The sequence below is a fragment of the Olea europaea genome, chromosome 16, assembly GCF_002742605.1.
Source record: "Olea europaea var. sylvestris chromosome 16, O_europaea_v1, whole genome shotgun sequence".
NCBI classification, from domain to species: Eukaryota; Viridiplantae; Streptophyta; class Magnoliopsida; order Lamiales; family Oleaceae; genus Olea; species Olea europaea.
The window spans coordinates 8,244,594-8,259,089 of NC_036252.1; the positions used below are offsets into that span (position 1 = coordinate 8,244,594).

The 14,496-nt window shown below is 35.4% G+C and overlaps 1 protein-coding gene across 1 annotated transcript; it reads right to left on the reverse strand.

Annotated features, from left to right (window-relative positions):
• Positions 1 to 2,792: 2,792 nt before the first annotated feature.
• On the reverse strand, positions 2,793 to 4,579 carry LOC111412000 (U-box domain-containing protein 26-like). The gene has a single exon (XM_023042717.1). It carries the CDS (start codon positions 4,363 to 4,365, stop codon positions 3,112 to 3,114), a length of 1,254 nt encoding a protein of 417 aa, XP_022898485.1. The 5' UTR covers positions 4,366 to 4,579; the 3' UTR covers positions 2,793 to 3,111.
• Between the last annotated feature and the right edge of the window lie 9,917 nt (positions 4,580 to 14,496).

Here is a 14,496-nt window from a genome sequence, read left to right on the forward strand (position 1 = left end):
CGCTATCCTGAGGTATGACATAAAACCACTTTTCTTTCCAACCTTTTAAAGAACTGGGCATCCTCGGTAATCTAAATCCTCTTTGGGATGAAAGGTAAGCAAAACAAGTATAGTGAGGAAGCTGTTTCAGGTCGAACACCATCCTACAGAGATCGACGTATGGGTTAATTCCTAGGTATCTACAGGCTATAAAGAAATAGGTAAGCATCCTCCACCCATTTGGCACGAGCTGTCCAGGGCTCATATTATGCTCGACCAATAAGGCCACAAAAAAGGGATGCAGAGGCCATCGAAATCCCCCCTTAAGTGAGTCCCTAAAAATCACGAACTCTCCATCCCGAGCAAAGGCCATCCTATCCTCTACCCCTGGTGTCCTAACGTCGCATTTGGGCATGAGCCCATGCTCCCTAGCCGTCGATATTGCTAGATGTTCTTTAAATTTACAGGGGACCTCGGGGTACCTAAAAGGGGTCGGGATACTTTGTGCCCGAGGTTGAGCATTAATTGGGACAGCCATAGGTATGATCGAGCATCCTATGTCCTCGGGAGTACTCCTCGAGGACGATGATGACGAAGAGTCGCTACTGCTACTACTAGACATCCTGACCTAGGTAAAAAACGCCTAAAGAATAACTTTAAAACTCAAGGTCTTACCTTAAAGTCGACGCCTAAAAACTCAAAGTCCGATCCCGACGATTAGCGAGAGAAGTTTACTGAGAGTAAAAAGTGAAAAATATCCCGAGGACTAGTTTTGATAAAGTTGTAAATCCATATGCGGTGTCCTCGAGCATGTTCATCCTCGAGACACTATGCCCGACCACAACTCCATGCTGCTTCGCATATTGCAACCATATGTCCTCGGGCATAGTCCTCGGGAATGTGCTCCCCCTCACTACTGACGATTGTTAACCCTTTAGAATTCCTACGCAATTAGGAATCTTAACTCCCAGAAGAATCCTATCTCACGTATAATTCTGGAATTCAACCAACTCCTTAACCATTCAGGACTCCAACAGATGATGACATCCAGCTAGTTGAGTCCAATTAGGAGAATGTCACTTACCACTATAAATACAGAACCTTGAACCATTATTCAGGTACGTTTTCTCATTATTCTTCAGCACATAGCCTCACGCATATATTTTCCCTTTCTGACTTAAGCATCGGAGGGGCGACGAGAACATACCTCGTTGCCTTTGTTTCAGGTATTGGAAGATCACGTTTGTGCTCCTTATCAATCATCAAGTTCGGGAAATCTGCAGGTACGATTTTTGGTAGCATCATAGCATATTCATTTTTGCATTCAGTTTATTATTATTATTATTATTATTATTATTATTTGGTGGGATATTAATGTCTTCAAATGGTTTTGTAGCATGGTGAAGTCAGATTTCCGCATAGCTACTACAGTACATTAATATCATTCCAAGTGAACAGATGAACAATTTTGAGAATTCGATGAGAAGCACGCAATATTTATGGGCATAATCCTCCACCAAAATTTGAAATTTTTATTTAACACCTAACTAGTAAAGAATAGTGCTATCTAGTATCACCAATTTAAGTGGTCACAGTTGATATATTTATTTAAATAAATAATTTGATTTTGTATTAAAATGAATTTATTATTTAATATCATCAAATTACCTCTAAGACTGATGTTGAACAGTAACAAAGTTAAATAACATTACTTTTAACTAAAAGACCAGTCAATAAGAGGTGTATACTTAACGATAAGACCTCATGAAATAAAAAGAGTAATTATTACCCACCATTAATGTTGCTAGCATGCCATTATTATTTTCAATAGACCTTTGGCACGAGGATGTCTTAGTAGATTATTCCAGATGAGTGTCTGGTCAAAGGAGGTTTAAACATCAATTTATATCCTAAAAGATATGGTCCATTGCATCCTTGTCTACGTCTTTGTCTTGTACCACTGGGGCCACCATCGACTCATCAAAGATTAACCAAGAATTCAAATCATCATATTAATTTTGGTCAACATTTAGGGAAAATTGTATTATTGGTTGAATAATATTATATAAAACCAATGATGTTGAATGTCAATTTACGTATCAACATATGATATACTCCATTAAACAGGACATAAATTCATGTATTTAACTAAATTTATAATTTAATGTCACAAATGCCGTCATCTATACTGTTTGTGCTAAATAATATTACCTTTATTTAACCAGTATAGAGATCCACTCAAGGCGATTCCCTATTCCTTTCGGTCTCAAGAACTGGAGGAGAAATCCAACTTGTCTAATGCTACTTCTGCCAAGTCATTGACTTATTGTCTGAGTTACAATCTAGTGGTCAACCTTTTTATAGATCCACAATCAATTTTGATGGTAGAAAATGTATAAATCTTCTTTAAATCGTCGTGTGAATCTCCCAAGAACATACCTCACTTCAGTATCTTAGCATCAACTTGACTCGAAGAATGAAGAGTACTTTATTTAATACGATTATTTGAGTGTATGAGTTGAGATACATGAATATGAATAAATTTATTGTAGCACAACAAGATAGAGTGGAGAAGGAAAGCACATTTTATTTGTAAGAAAATGATAATTTATTTTCTAATATTAGTATTTATTTCAAGATTTTTATAGCGTACGAAATTTTTAACTAAAAGAGATGTCTCAACTCTAGTTTTATAGAAGCCAATTAATGAGACAATCCGACGGAAAAGTTAAATTTGTGTTAAGAAAAAATCGATTAGATTATATATCTACATGCACGTTCAGTAAACATAACTTTTATTATACACTTTCAAGGAAACAAAAAACTTGTGTTTATATACAAGTCACTAGATTATGTATCCATATGCATGTTCGATAAACTTAACTCTTGTTATACATTTCCAATCCTATACCACTAAAAATGAAACATAACATAGAGCAAAAACCTGGGGATTTTTTTTTTTTTCATCATTTAACAAAAGTTCTATCCAAAACAAAAAATTCTTACAAGAATACATGCAACACTACAATTGTTTATGTACCCAAATCATGACCCTCATGTCACCTATTTCCCTTTCTTTTTACCATTTTACCCTTGCAACAAAAATAGAGTTTCAATTGAGGAAGGACAAAATCAAAACGGAACGACGTCGCTGCACGCAAAATCATCCGAATTTGCAGTTGAGTCCTCCGGCCATGAGTCCCGCAGCAATTTCAGGAGCATTTGCGCTTTACGCTTTGCTCTCTCTGTACAATCACTCTGAACAAGCAATAGCAGCTTAGTCAACACCCCGGCGGCCACCGCTTCATGCTGTGTCAACTCGGAGGCAGAACAGAGCGAGAGCAATGCCCCGGCTGCGTACTCGGTTGCTCGGTCGGAGATCTTTAGAATGATTTTTACCAGAATTGGTACTGTAAGCGAATGGGCTGCAAATGCGGCGCAACCTGAAGGAATCCGGCAGAGTAATTCAACTGAGGCAAGTGCTCTCTCGGAATCGCATTTCTCGAATTCTGCCAGGCGGTCAATCAGTGCCTCTACCGCTCCCGCTGCCACCGCCTTATGCCGGTGCTGCTTCACCAAGCACAAGGCGAACAGTGCCTTGATTCCTATTTTCAATGCCCTTGGATATGCTAACGGAAAGTTCAATATTCCGACGATACCCTCGAATACTCCGTGAGCATTACTGATTTGTGCTCGGAGATCCGAGGACCTTATTCCGGCGATAACAATCTCAATCAATGCCGCCGAGTTGACTCGGACTTCAACAGAAGAATGAAACAGTAGATTTACAAGGTATGCAACTCGGTTGGAATCGGCTGCCACAAACATACACTCTGGCTCCGAAAGCGAAAACAGGGACAAAATCGCAACAGACTCGTGGCTCAATTCGGAAAAATTCGAATCCGAATCCAAATCGGAAAACGCAATAGCGAGAAGAATCTCACGTGCATTATTCGCCGCAATAACGGATCGATTCTTATCGGAGTCACGCGCGAGTCCCCTAAGTCTCCTCAAAGCCGACAATCTCAAGCCAAACGGCGTCGACCCAGAAGATGCCTTATTCAACAAATTCCTCACCATTGTTGGATCCGCAGGCTGTTTTGGGGTAGGAATTCTCTCAACACCAAAAGACTGGTTTGCAACGCACCAGTCCTGAATCAGCCGCCGGAGAGTATGATTTGGAATGAGAGTGAAATCCGTCAACGGCGAGCGTGTAACCGGGCACGTTGTATTTCCGGTAGCCACCCACGACTCAATACTGGTCCGATCATACGTCTGGCCCGTACAAACAGTCACCGGATCACGCATCAGCTCAAGCGAAATCGGGCAACGAAAGTGGTATGGGATCTGCACACCCACATCCAATGGCTCCAAACTCCCAGGCATGTTATATTCTTCCCCAATTAATATGATCTGTAATCTTTTTGTTTGTATAACTCTATATGTATATATATGAATAAAGAACTAGAAAGAGAGTGTATAGAAGAGAGGAGGAGGAACTGCAAATTCTCTTTCGGTTTGCTCTGGGAGTGATGGGTTATATACGAAATGGAACAAAGGGACACAGGCAGGGAATTCTTCTCTGTGAACATGTACTACTGCTGCTATTCCCCACACGTGTGTTTATGTCCTTGGGTTAAGGATTTAACCATGGTTGGTTTGTGTGTTAGATACTGGTTTGGTCAAAGATGTATAAGGACTGGAGAGGAACTGGGACCCACTATCATGCTGAAATCTAACTCATGTTTACATCAGTGTGAATTAATATCATCCTGTTTGTTTATTACTTGATTTGAGGTTAGTTGGGCTAATTAATGTTTCATAATTATTGATAATGATAGATTTATTCTTTATTTTTCGACACACCAATGACACCATTCTTGTTTCAAAACTCGTTCGGACCTTCGAGAAAAAGGAAAAATACTCGATTTAGTTTGATCACTTGCCTGAAGAAGATGACAAGTTGAATAGGGAACAAAAAATTATACAAATAAATTTATTAAAAAAAAAAACTAGCAAAACCATTAAAATCATTTTTGGTTCACTAGGTTTGCCGGTGAATTAGCAAAAGTTTTGCCTTTTTATATTTTTCGCATGAAACTTCATTGACTTGATTAGTTTGATCTGACTTTTGGAGGCGCGAAAAACAAACAATGAAAACGAAATATGTGTTTTACTATGGCTTTATCGGTCGTTAACTGTAATTCAGCATCCAATACGATTTCACAATGTCGAGACTTGAGAAAGACGAGCGTTTGTGTAGGGAAGAGTATCAGACAATAAGGGAAAGATAGACCAATTGTTTTGTTAGCTAGAATTAGAATTTTAATTTTTTTGTTATTTCTAGTTGTTAGTAATAATTGTTCATTTTATCTTATTATTATAAATTAATGTATATAAATCATTCTGGTTTGAGTTGTATTAGACTGTGTTGATAAGGTTTGGTAAAGCAACCCTCAAATCAATTCTATCAAAGAAGAATTGCCTTAAAAAATCGATTGCTAATTGAACAGTTGGGGAAAAAAAAAACAACCCCGATCAATGAGGTCAGTTTGGACTAATTGATTTGTTCGATTTCGAGATTAATATCCACCTCTAATTCAGAGGATGTGCAAGAGCCAAGATGGCAGAAATATGGGTGAGCATTGAGTGTTCATTAATAAGTGTAGTTAAGTTGTAACATTTATGCGTAGGTGCATATTTCAAAGTGGAATTCAATAAGGTTCAAACTTGAAGACTATGCCATTGAAGGAATTCAAGATGGTCACCTTACTGGCCAGTTGGATGAATTTAGTGTGGATTGGCCAAGAAGATTCCAGGCAATACCTGTGAACAAAAACAGCTCACCCAATCTTGTTGTCCGAACTACACAAAATTCTAGGTTTTCTTTGACAATATTATCTTAATTGAGATTTTGTAGGGATGAGAACTTATTGTTTGAAAATTCATAAATCATTGTAGTTTTGAAAATGTGGTAAAATTAGTAATTGAAAAGGAGTTTAATTTCAGGATATCTGAAAAATTTTAATAAAACATTTTTTATGATCAAATTCGTTAATCGTAAACAATCTTGAATCCGTTCTAATAACATTTTACATGTTTCTTTACCAAGTTAACACTCCAGATAGCCCTTGAAAAACTTAGGAGAACATAAATTAAGAAAGTAGTAATTAACGTAAGTTGTCGACTCTACTAACGAATAAAACGTTCCTTCAAAATGATGTAATCTCTTATATATAATAGTATGAATCTCATGTATAAGAAATGCAACTTACATTAATCAATTAGACAATTATCAAATTATTTATATGATTCATAGCAAACAAAACTAAAAAAATTGATTGTGTTTAAAAAAAAAAAAAATTATTTTTCTTAAAAGCAAATATAAATCTACTATCTAATAACATATAAATATTTTGTTAGTAAAGAAAGTCATTATAAAAATCATGACTATTTTATTTGTGTAAAAGTTCGAATTTCTGTCTTCAAATTATAATGTCATATGTAATATCCATTATGGAAGAATATCTCTGTTTCTTAAGAATTTATATCACGTATCTAAGATTTAATTATTTCATAAGTAGAGATCTTGAGTTCAAATATTAGAAACGATATAAATTTGTGAGAATTGAGATCGATTGATAATCGAGCATGGAGACGTGAGTCTTTACAATTTGATTTTTATTTTGTTTTGTTAAATTTCTACTTTTTCAAATATTAAATAATTGATAAAACATAATCCAACAAATTCTATCTTATTTATTTCGTTGTTAGAGCCTACCGTGACAAACATTTGGGGCCTTCACCAATACCAAATATCCATCGATAGGAGTAGCCGCACCCACACAAGAATTCGCACAACAGTACAAATACAACTATTTATTTGAACCACCAAATAGACGTTATTTGTTTTCGTTTTGGATTTTACTGGTCACTGTTGGGCGAGTCAAAGGTCAAAGATGAACAGACTAGTGTGAATGGGCCAGGTTGTCTCTCCAACCTTAATTATTCGTGCCCCAAAAAAAATGTTTTTATTACTATCGACAGTAGTGGGTGGTCTCGAGTAGTCAGCAGTGGACCCACCTCCACAAGAAAACGATGTTGATTAAGTAGGGACCAATTATGTCATTCTGTATCATACAATTGGTGCACAAGGAATCTGTTTTATCCATCACACGTTAGCATTAATCTCTTTTTTTCCTTTTTACTCTTCCCTTCTGGTGGGTGGCTCCGGGTCAGTGAGTCAGGAGAAGTAACTGGGTTACTGCTTTTTTGCCCTTTCTACTTTCTTTCGGGGGGGCCATGGAGGTCAGGAAGAACAGTCTGACTACTGCTCCTAAGGGTGGCGGGTGTCGTTAGCCGGCGGAGGCACGCGTGTGGGACGGGTGGGACAGGTGCCAGTGAACTGAGGACCGTGTATGTCTGTAGTCAACCGGGCAAGATTGCCGGTACAGCTACAACCTTTGGTTCCCCGATGCACGTGAACCAACTCTTTCGCACGTGTTCCCAGCTAAGCACTTTCGTTTTTTCTTATTTTGTTGTCCTGTCATTCCACCTTGGTCTTGTGATTTTTCCTAGAAGCAGGAGCAGCTCCAACAAAAAACTAAACTAATTTATGTTGTAGGAAAAAGATACTAATTACGAATATAGCTAGCTCAGTGACTAATAAAATGAAATTTAAACAAAAGGGAAAGGAAAAAGGGACCTACTTGACGTCCGGGGCGCCAAATGGCGCACTTGTCTGTCCAAGGTCAATGTGGCCTTCGACAGGGGGCTTTTCCCAAGGGAAAAAAATCGATGACTAAAATGAAATCTATTTTAATTATTATATCATATGTAGTTAAGTTGTGTATAACAACATAAATGTTAATAATGATTATAACATGCAGTGTTGTAACTGATGCATTAAGTACCGCATCTGGAGAGTAAATATGCAATAACAAAATTCAAAGGAATTGATGGGTCGGCACGAGCGGTAAAACATGTATTCGTGTATATACTAAGTACTTTTCAAATTTAGAGGGTCAGCCGCCCTTATGATAATGGTTTTATAAATATTTATATAAGAGTGTCTTCAATAGTAGTATGAATTGGTATCTCAAAAATCCCTTTTGCATCTTCGTTTATATTTTGATATATTTAAATTCAAATTTTGCTCCAATAAAAAGATCTAAATTCATTTGTTGTCTCTCGTGTATGTAAAAAAATACATAATTCAATTTTATTTTATTTTTTAAATATTTTATGTAAAAAAAAATTCATTGCATCTCTTCATTAAATAAGTTTTTGATCACTTTTTACGCCACGATTGAAGATGCTATAAATAAACAATATTGATACACTCTTCTATCCATGTAACTACAAGTAGGTTTTTGCAAAAATTAGACATCATACAAGTACAAAATATTTTAATTTTTTTTCTTTTTCTTTTAATAAAAGCTACTTGTTTTTCAACAGGGTGTCCGATCTCTTTAATCTCAAGTGCTCGACAGTATTACTAGAAAGGCATTGTGCTCTAAGCTTCGTGAGCAAAAAAGGTTCAAAAAGAAGAGATATTTAGAAATAATTTTATAATAAAAGTCAATATTATAAAAATAATAAAATATTAGAATATCTATCTTTTGTGGGATTTTCCACTGTAAAAGTGACATGGCTTATGGCTCCCAACATTTCTCGTTGATGTCACTAGAGTAGCATCTTATTTTCAATCAAAATTTGTTTAAAAATTCAGATGTCATAATCAACTTTTCACTTTTTCATCATACATTGATTTCTTGGGTGGAATCTTATCTATTGAAATGCAACATGACTCATCATAAACAATTAATTGTTTAATTTAATCGTATTACTTATATACACATCTTATCTCGTTACAGTTGTGAATAAGAAGAAATCTTATCACACAAACAATGTATATGAGAATCTTGTAATATTATTGGGCTATATATGTTTATATATACACACACTTTGTTTTTTAGAAATAAAATGAAAGAATTTCAATGAAACCACGTTTGATTGTGAATCTAGAAAGAACTTAAGAGATAGACACCCTCTCTATATTGCATACACTTTTTAGTGGATTGGGTTTTGCAAGAGATAGATTTTTTTATACCTTTGAAATTACTCTTTGCCTTTATGGGTTTTAAGAACCATACATTTTATTTAGGAAATTCGTCGCAAGAATAAAGTGTAAAGAAAGTAAGCTAGTTGGCTTTTGAATTGGCCATGTGACTTTGTAAATTTAGTGGTCCAATATTCAAATAATTTTTCTAAATGTCAATGTTTAAATAGTTGAACCCACCTCCCAAGTGGTTGATATTTCAATTGGATATTAGAAGTGGTCTATATTAATTGAGGTTTTCAAAATTTTAAAAATTATATATTTCGTGAAATTTAACTTGTCAAAAGATATTACTCTGTTTGGCCTCCATTAAATTACATTCTATTTTTCTCTCTCATATTTTGAACCACGTAATCTTCTATAAAATAATATTATACGTAAATAAAAAATTTGTCCTTCTTTTTTAACCACTCATTTTTTTCAATAAAACATTATTCCTCCCATTTTCATTACCAATAATGGGGGCCAAACGAGGGAATATAAAATGATCCCTTAATGTATTTCTCTCCTCTACTGTTTATAGAACTACTACGTGCAAAAAAGAAATTATCAATGTCATGAGATAGTTTCTAAATTATGGGCCATAAAAAATCTTATGAGGGGAATTATTGAATCTTTAAAAAAAAAATGGCAGAGGGTTTGATGGATTATTATTATTAAAGTTTAAAGCTTCACATTTGAGAGCTGTGATGTTATTAAAAGTCGATAAAAACTATGAATATCATGAAATGTATGGTGAAAAGCGATTAAAAGTTGTGAATACGATAAAATTTAGAGTCTGTTCGATAGTGATTATGAGAATTAATTTTTTGATCGTTAGAGAGAAAAATGAGTTTCACTTGAAATAATGAAATAATGGTCAAAAATTGATTTTTAGAGTTGAAAAATTACTATCAAACGGGGCTAAAACTTTTTTCAAACATGCACTAGATAACATGTGTATCAAACTTTAAATATGATATTACATAATAATTAAGTACATATTTACGACTTTGACGATAAGAATAAAATGGATTAAATATTACTGAATAATGTTAAAAATTGATTTTATGTCAAATTATCCGATCTTATCCAGTAAAAAAAATACGTATTTATATACTCGTAAAAAGTGAAATATTCTCTCCGTAAGCTGCCGTTTCACCGGTGGGATATGCTCGTGATTCTCCCTACCAACCTACAAACTGCAGTGATTAATATCTTAATATGTGATTAGGCTTAATTAAGTGAACAATTAGTTTCGAACAGTGTGCTTAATATGAAATTTTGACATCTTATATGAATAAACCCTACCCAGTCAATGAAAAATGTGTGAGCAGTGCACAGTCTTGAGCCGCGCGCATTCCAATTATTTAATTCGTATTAAATTTCATCTCTTTCGACCGAAGCTCTTTCAAACAATTATACGATTTGTTTAACTGGTTCTTGTTTCTTGTAGAATGACAGAAGAATTTTAAGAAGAAATTATCCAAATATATTTAAAAATAATTTTGTAATTTTAAAAGTAATTTTTGATTTTTCAAAATCATATCAAACGGATACTTAAACAATGTTGTACTGGATGAGATTGTTTAGTATTAATTATGAAATAAATTAAAATTTTATTCTTTTGAATTTATATATTATGGGGATATTTGATAGTCATTTTTATATAAAAAGACATTTTATAATAGTAAATTGATGTGAAATGTGTGATTGAAAAATAAGGAAAAGTTTTGATTTGCGTGTAATATTATTTTAATAAAGAATGTGTGGTTAAAAAGAAGAAAAAGAAAAATACACTTTGTGAAAAATGACTATCAAACGGGGCCTATACCGTGTACCAAATATAATTTTGGGCTTAACAAAGTGCCGTGTCACATTAAAAATTAAGAGTATCTATAATTTTAAGGGAAAATTGCAGTTGAGACTCCAAACCTTTCAAACAGTTGCAGACTTTTTCCCAACCTTTCAATCGTTGCAACCGTCACCCCAAATCTTTCAAATCGTTGCAGCCGAGGCCCCAACGAATGGTTTTCCATCCAATTCACCATTAGTTGTTCAAAAAATTGAATTTGACCACGTTTTTTCAAATATTTTTATGAAGGGTAAACTAGTAACTTTTCATTTATTACATTAAAAGAAATGAGAAATTAAATTACTAAGAAAAATAGAAATTAAAAAAGAAGAAGAAGCCAGTCGTCTTCTTCCTTCCACCCCACCCAAAATCAATTACCGCCACCGCCGCCTCCACCAATCTGTGAAAAACCCATCTCTACGCTTATCTGGTCGCTGCTTAATTTTCCCTGGAATTTTTCTGATTACAGTGAAAATCCAAGAAAAATAAAGCTTTTTCTTTATGCACTGTTGCAGTTGAGTGAGCACCCAAAATCGTCTCACCCATAATACGCCAACAAATGCATATACGGATTCATACGAACGTGCTTTGTAAACACAAGGAGAGCTCATATCAAGTGTAGAATTAAAAAAGGTAGTCATAGTGGGAAAGATCCAGATCGAAGAAAGAGAAGAGAATACAAAAGAGATGAAATTTATTTGGGCCAAATTCACAAGCTGCCATAAGCCAGCCCTTGCAACAAACAAGGGGGTGGCACATTTCGATTCGTCTCGAATCTTAAGATTGTTGGTTCCGGGGTTTATGTAAGCGGTATGATGGTTGTTGATGTTTGTATTAAAACAAATTAGTGTTTAACCTGTAGGAGCGTAATCAAACTATCGATATGTGAACTTGAAAGTGTAGTACAAAACCACAAAATCAAGGTATCAAAATGAAACAAGAAAATGAGAAGAAAAAGAAATGAAATCCAAGGCAACTGATGACACTTTCTCCTTAAGACAATATTGCCCCGTCATGGTGCTCACGGTTGAAGGCACTTGTCTCCCAAGATACAAGTGATGTTTAATCTTGTGGTAACAGCACTTCACACCACAAGAACCGACGAACCGATGAAATTTCCCCCTCTGTAAAGAGATCTTATGCAAGAAAAATGGGAATAGATTTTGTAAGAGAAAAAGAGTGTTCAATGCAAAATATGAGTTGGTGTACACTTAGGGACGTCCAAGGGGTCCTATTTATAGAGGAGGAAGGGGTGTTGATGAAGTGCTGTGGGCCAAATCGTGCAATCTTTCGAATAGTTACAACAGTCCATCTTCGCTAGCTTTTCGCTCGAGCAGCGCTTCAAAAATCCGAGCAGAACATACTTCGCTCGCTTTTCGCTCGATATTCGCTAGAGCGAACATCGAGCGACAGTGTATTTTAGCCATTTTCCATCGTATTTTCCTCCAATCTTTGGAACGCAATTTCTCATTCACCCGGAATTGGTTTCTAATGTTCAAATATACTATGATCATCTACTTGATGAGTAGAACAAGTTGGCCTTTTTACTTTTGTAATTTAACCATCGGATCAAGTTCGAATATTTGGTCGAAGTTGACACGTTAGTCACACTTTCCGATTTCAATTTTTACTTAACCAATTTCCGATCTTTCATGTTAATTTGGAAACCAATTTCCAACAATCCTCTACATGAATGGAAATTCGAGGATGCAAATGATATGCGACACGATACATACAATTGTAGAGAGAGAGTGGAGAAATATTGCATCTGGCAAAGCAGTTTCCGGCTTTGAACCTTCCCTAGTGAAATATTATCAAGCTTGCTTGGCTAGTGGTGAACGTGATGTCTTGAACTAACCAGTCATTAGTGTAAGCCAAGACAACAATACTCACACAATGTCTTCCCTAATTCCGTTCTTGGTTCTCATGGCTTGGTTCATTTTGGCTCTGAACCCCTCTTGGTTCTGCAAGTGTTTTAGAGAATTTAAGCCATGAATAATTCTCATTGAAGTGGCCTCACTTCACACTCACATAGGTGGCCTCCCATTGAAAGTATTATGCCATACTCCACTTGACTTAATTAAGATATAGGAATTATTAAAAGATTATTTTAACCTCTTCCAGTTTTGCAGAAAGCACTTTGGTATCATAGGAATGAGTTAGGAAATTATTTCCTAAGTGTTTCATGGAATCTTCATAACTTAGTTATCCCTTTGAACCAAGATTTTGGGATCTCCAGTCAACAAGGTAGGGTTACCATTACAAGAACTCTAACGTAGTAGGCTTTAATCCTATTCCTCTCGATAGGCAACGTATTTGATCCCTTGGCAAACCTTTCGTAAGCGGATCCGCAACATTCTCCTTTGATTTCACATAATCTATGGAGATGACGCCCATTGAGATCAGTTGCTTAATGGTATTATGTCTCCGATGTATATGTCTAGACTTACTATTGTACATGCTGCTTTTAGCCCTTTCAATATCCGATTGATTATCGCAGTGTATGCCTATGGCAGGTACCGGCTTAGGCCAACATGGAACATTTTCTAAGAAATTTCGAAGTCATTCTGCTTCTTCACTAGTTTTGTTCAAAGCAATAAATTCTAATTCCATAGTTGATCAAGCTATACACGTTTACTTTGAAGATTTCCATGAGATAGCAGCTCCACTAAGTGTAAACACATAGCCACTTGTGGATTTGGAATTCTTCATATCGGATATCCAATTCGCGTCACAATATCCTTCTAATACCGCAAGATATTTTGTGAAATGTAATTTATAGGTCATGGTATACTTCAAGTACCTAAGAACCCTTATCAATGCCACCCAATGATTATGACTTGGATTACTCGTGAATCTACTAAGTTTATTCACTGCAAACGTAATGTCCGATCGAGTGCAATTTTTAACATACATTAGACTGCCAATTATTTGTGAATATCTTAGTTGTGACACGCTTTCTCCCTTATTTTTGACCAAGTGTAAACTTGTGTCAATAGGAATTTTTGCAGGACTTTCCTCAAATACTTCAAACTTCTTAAGTATTTTCTCAACGTAATGGGATTGGGAAAGTACGATTCCTTCCGATATTCTAGAGATCTTTGTCCCTAGTATTATATCTGTCACACCCATGTCTTTCATGTCAAAATGCCTTGTTAGCATTTTCTTGGTGTTTGTCAACATGTCGTGACTATTGCCCATTATCAACATATCGTCTACATATAGACATACTATCACATAGGCATTCAATGTATTCTTCACATATACACAATTGTCACATTCATTTATTTTAAATCCATTTGACAACATTGTTTTGTCAAACTTTTGGTGTCATTACTTAGGAGTTTGTTTTAAACCATATAAGGACTTAACAAGTTTACATACTTTATGGATTTCATTTGGAGACACGAACCCTTCAGGTTGTTTCATATATATCTCCTCTTCTAACTCGCCGTTTAGGAATAATGTTTTTACATCCATTTCGTGAATCTCAAGGTTATGTATTGCCGTAATTGCAATTAGCAACCTCATCGAGGTGATTCTCATTACGGGTGAGTAGGTA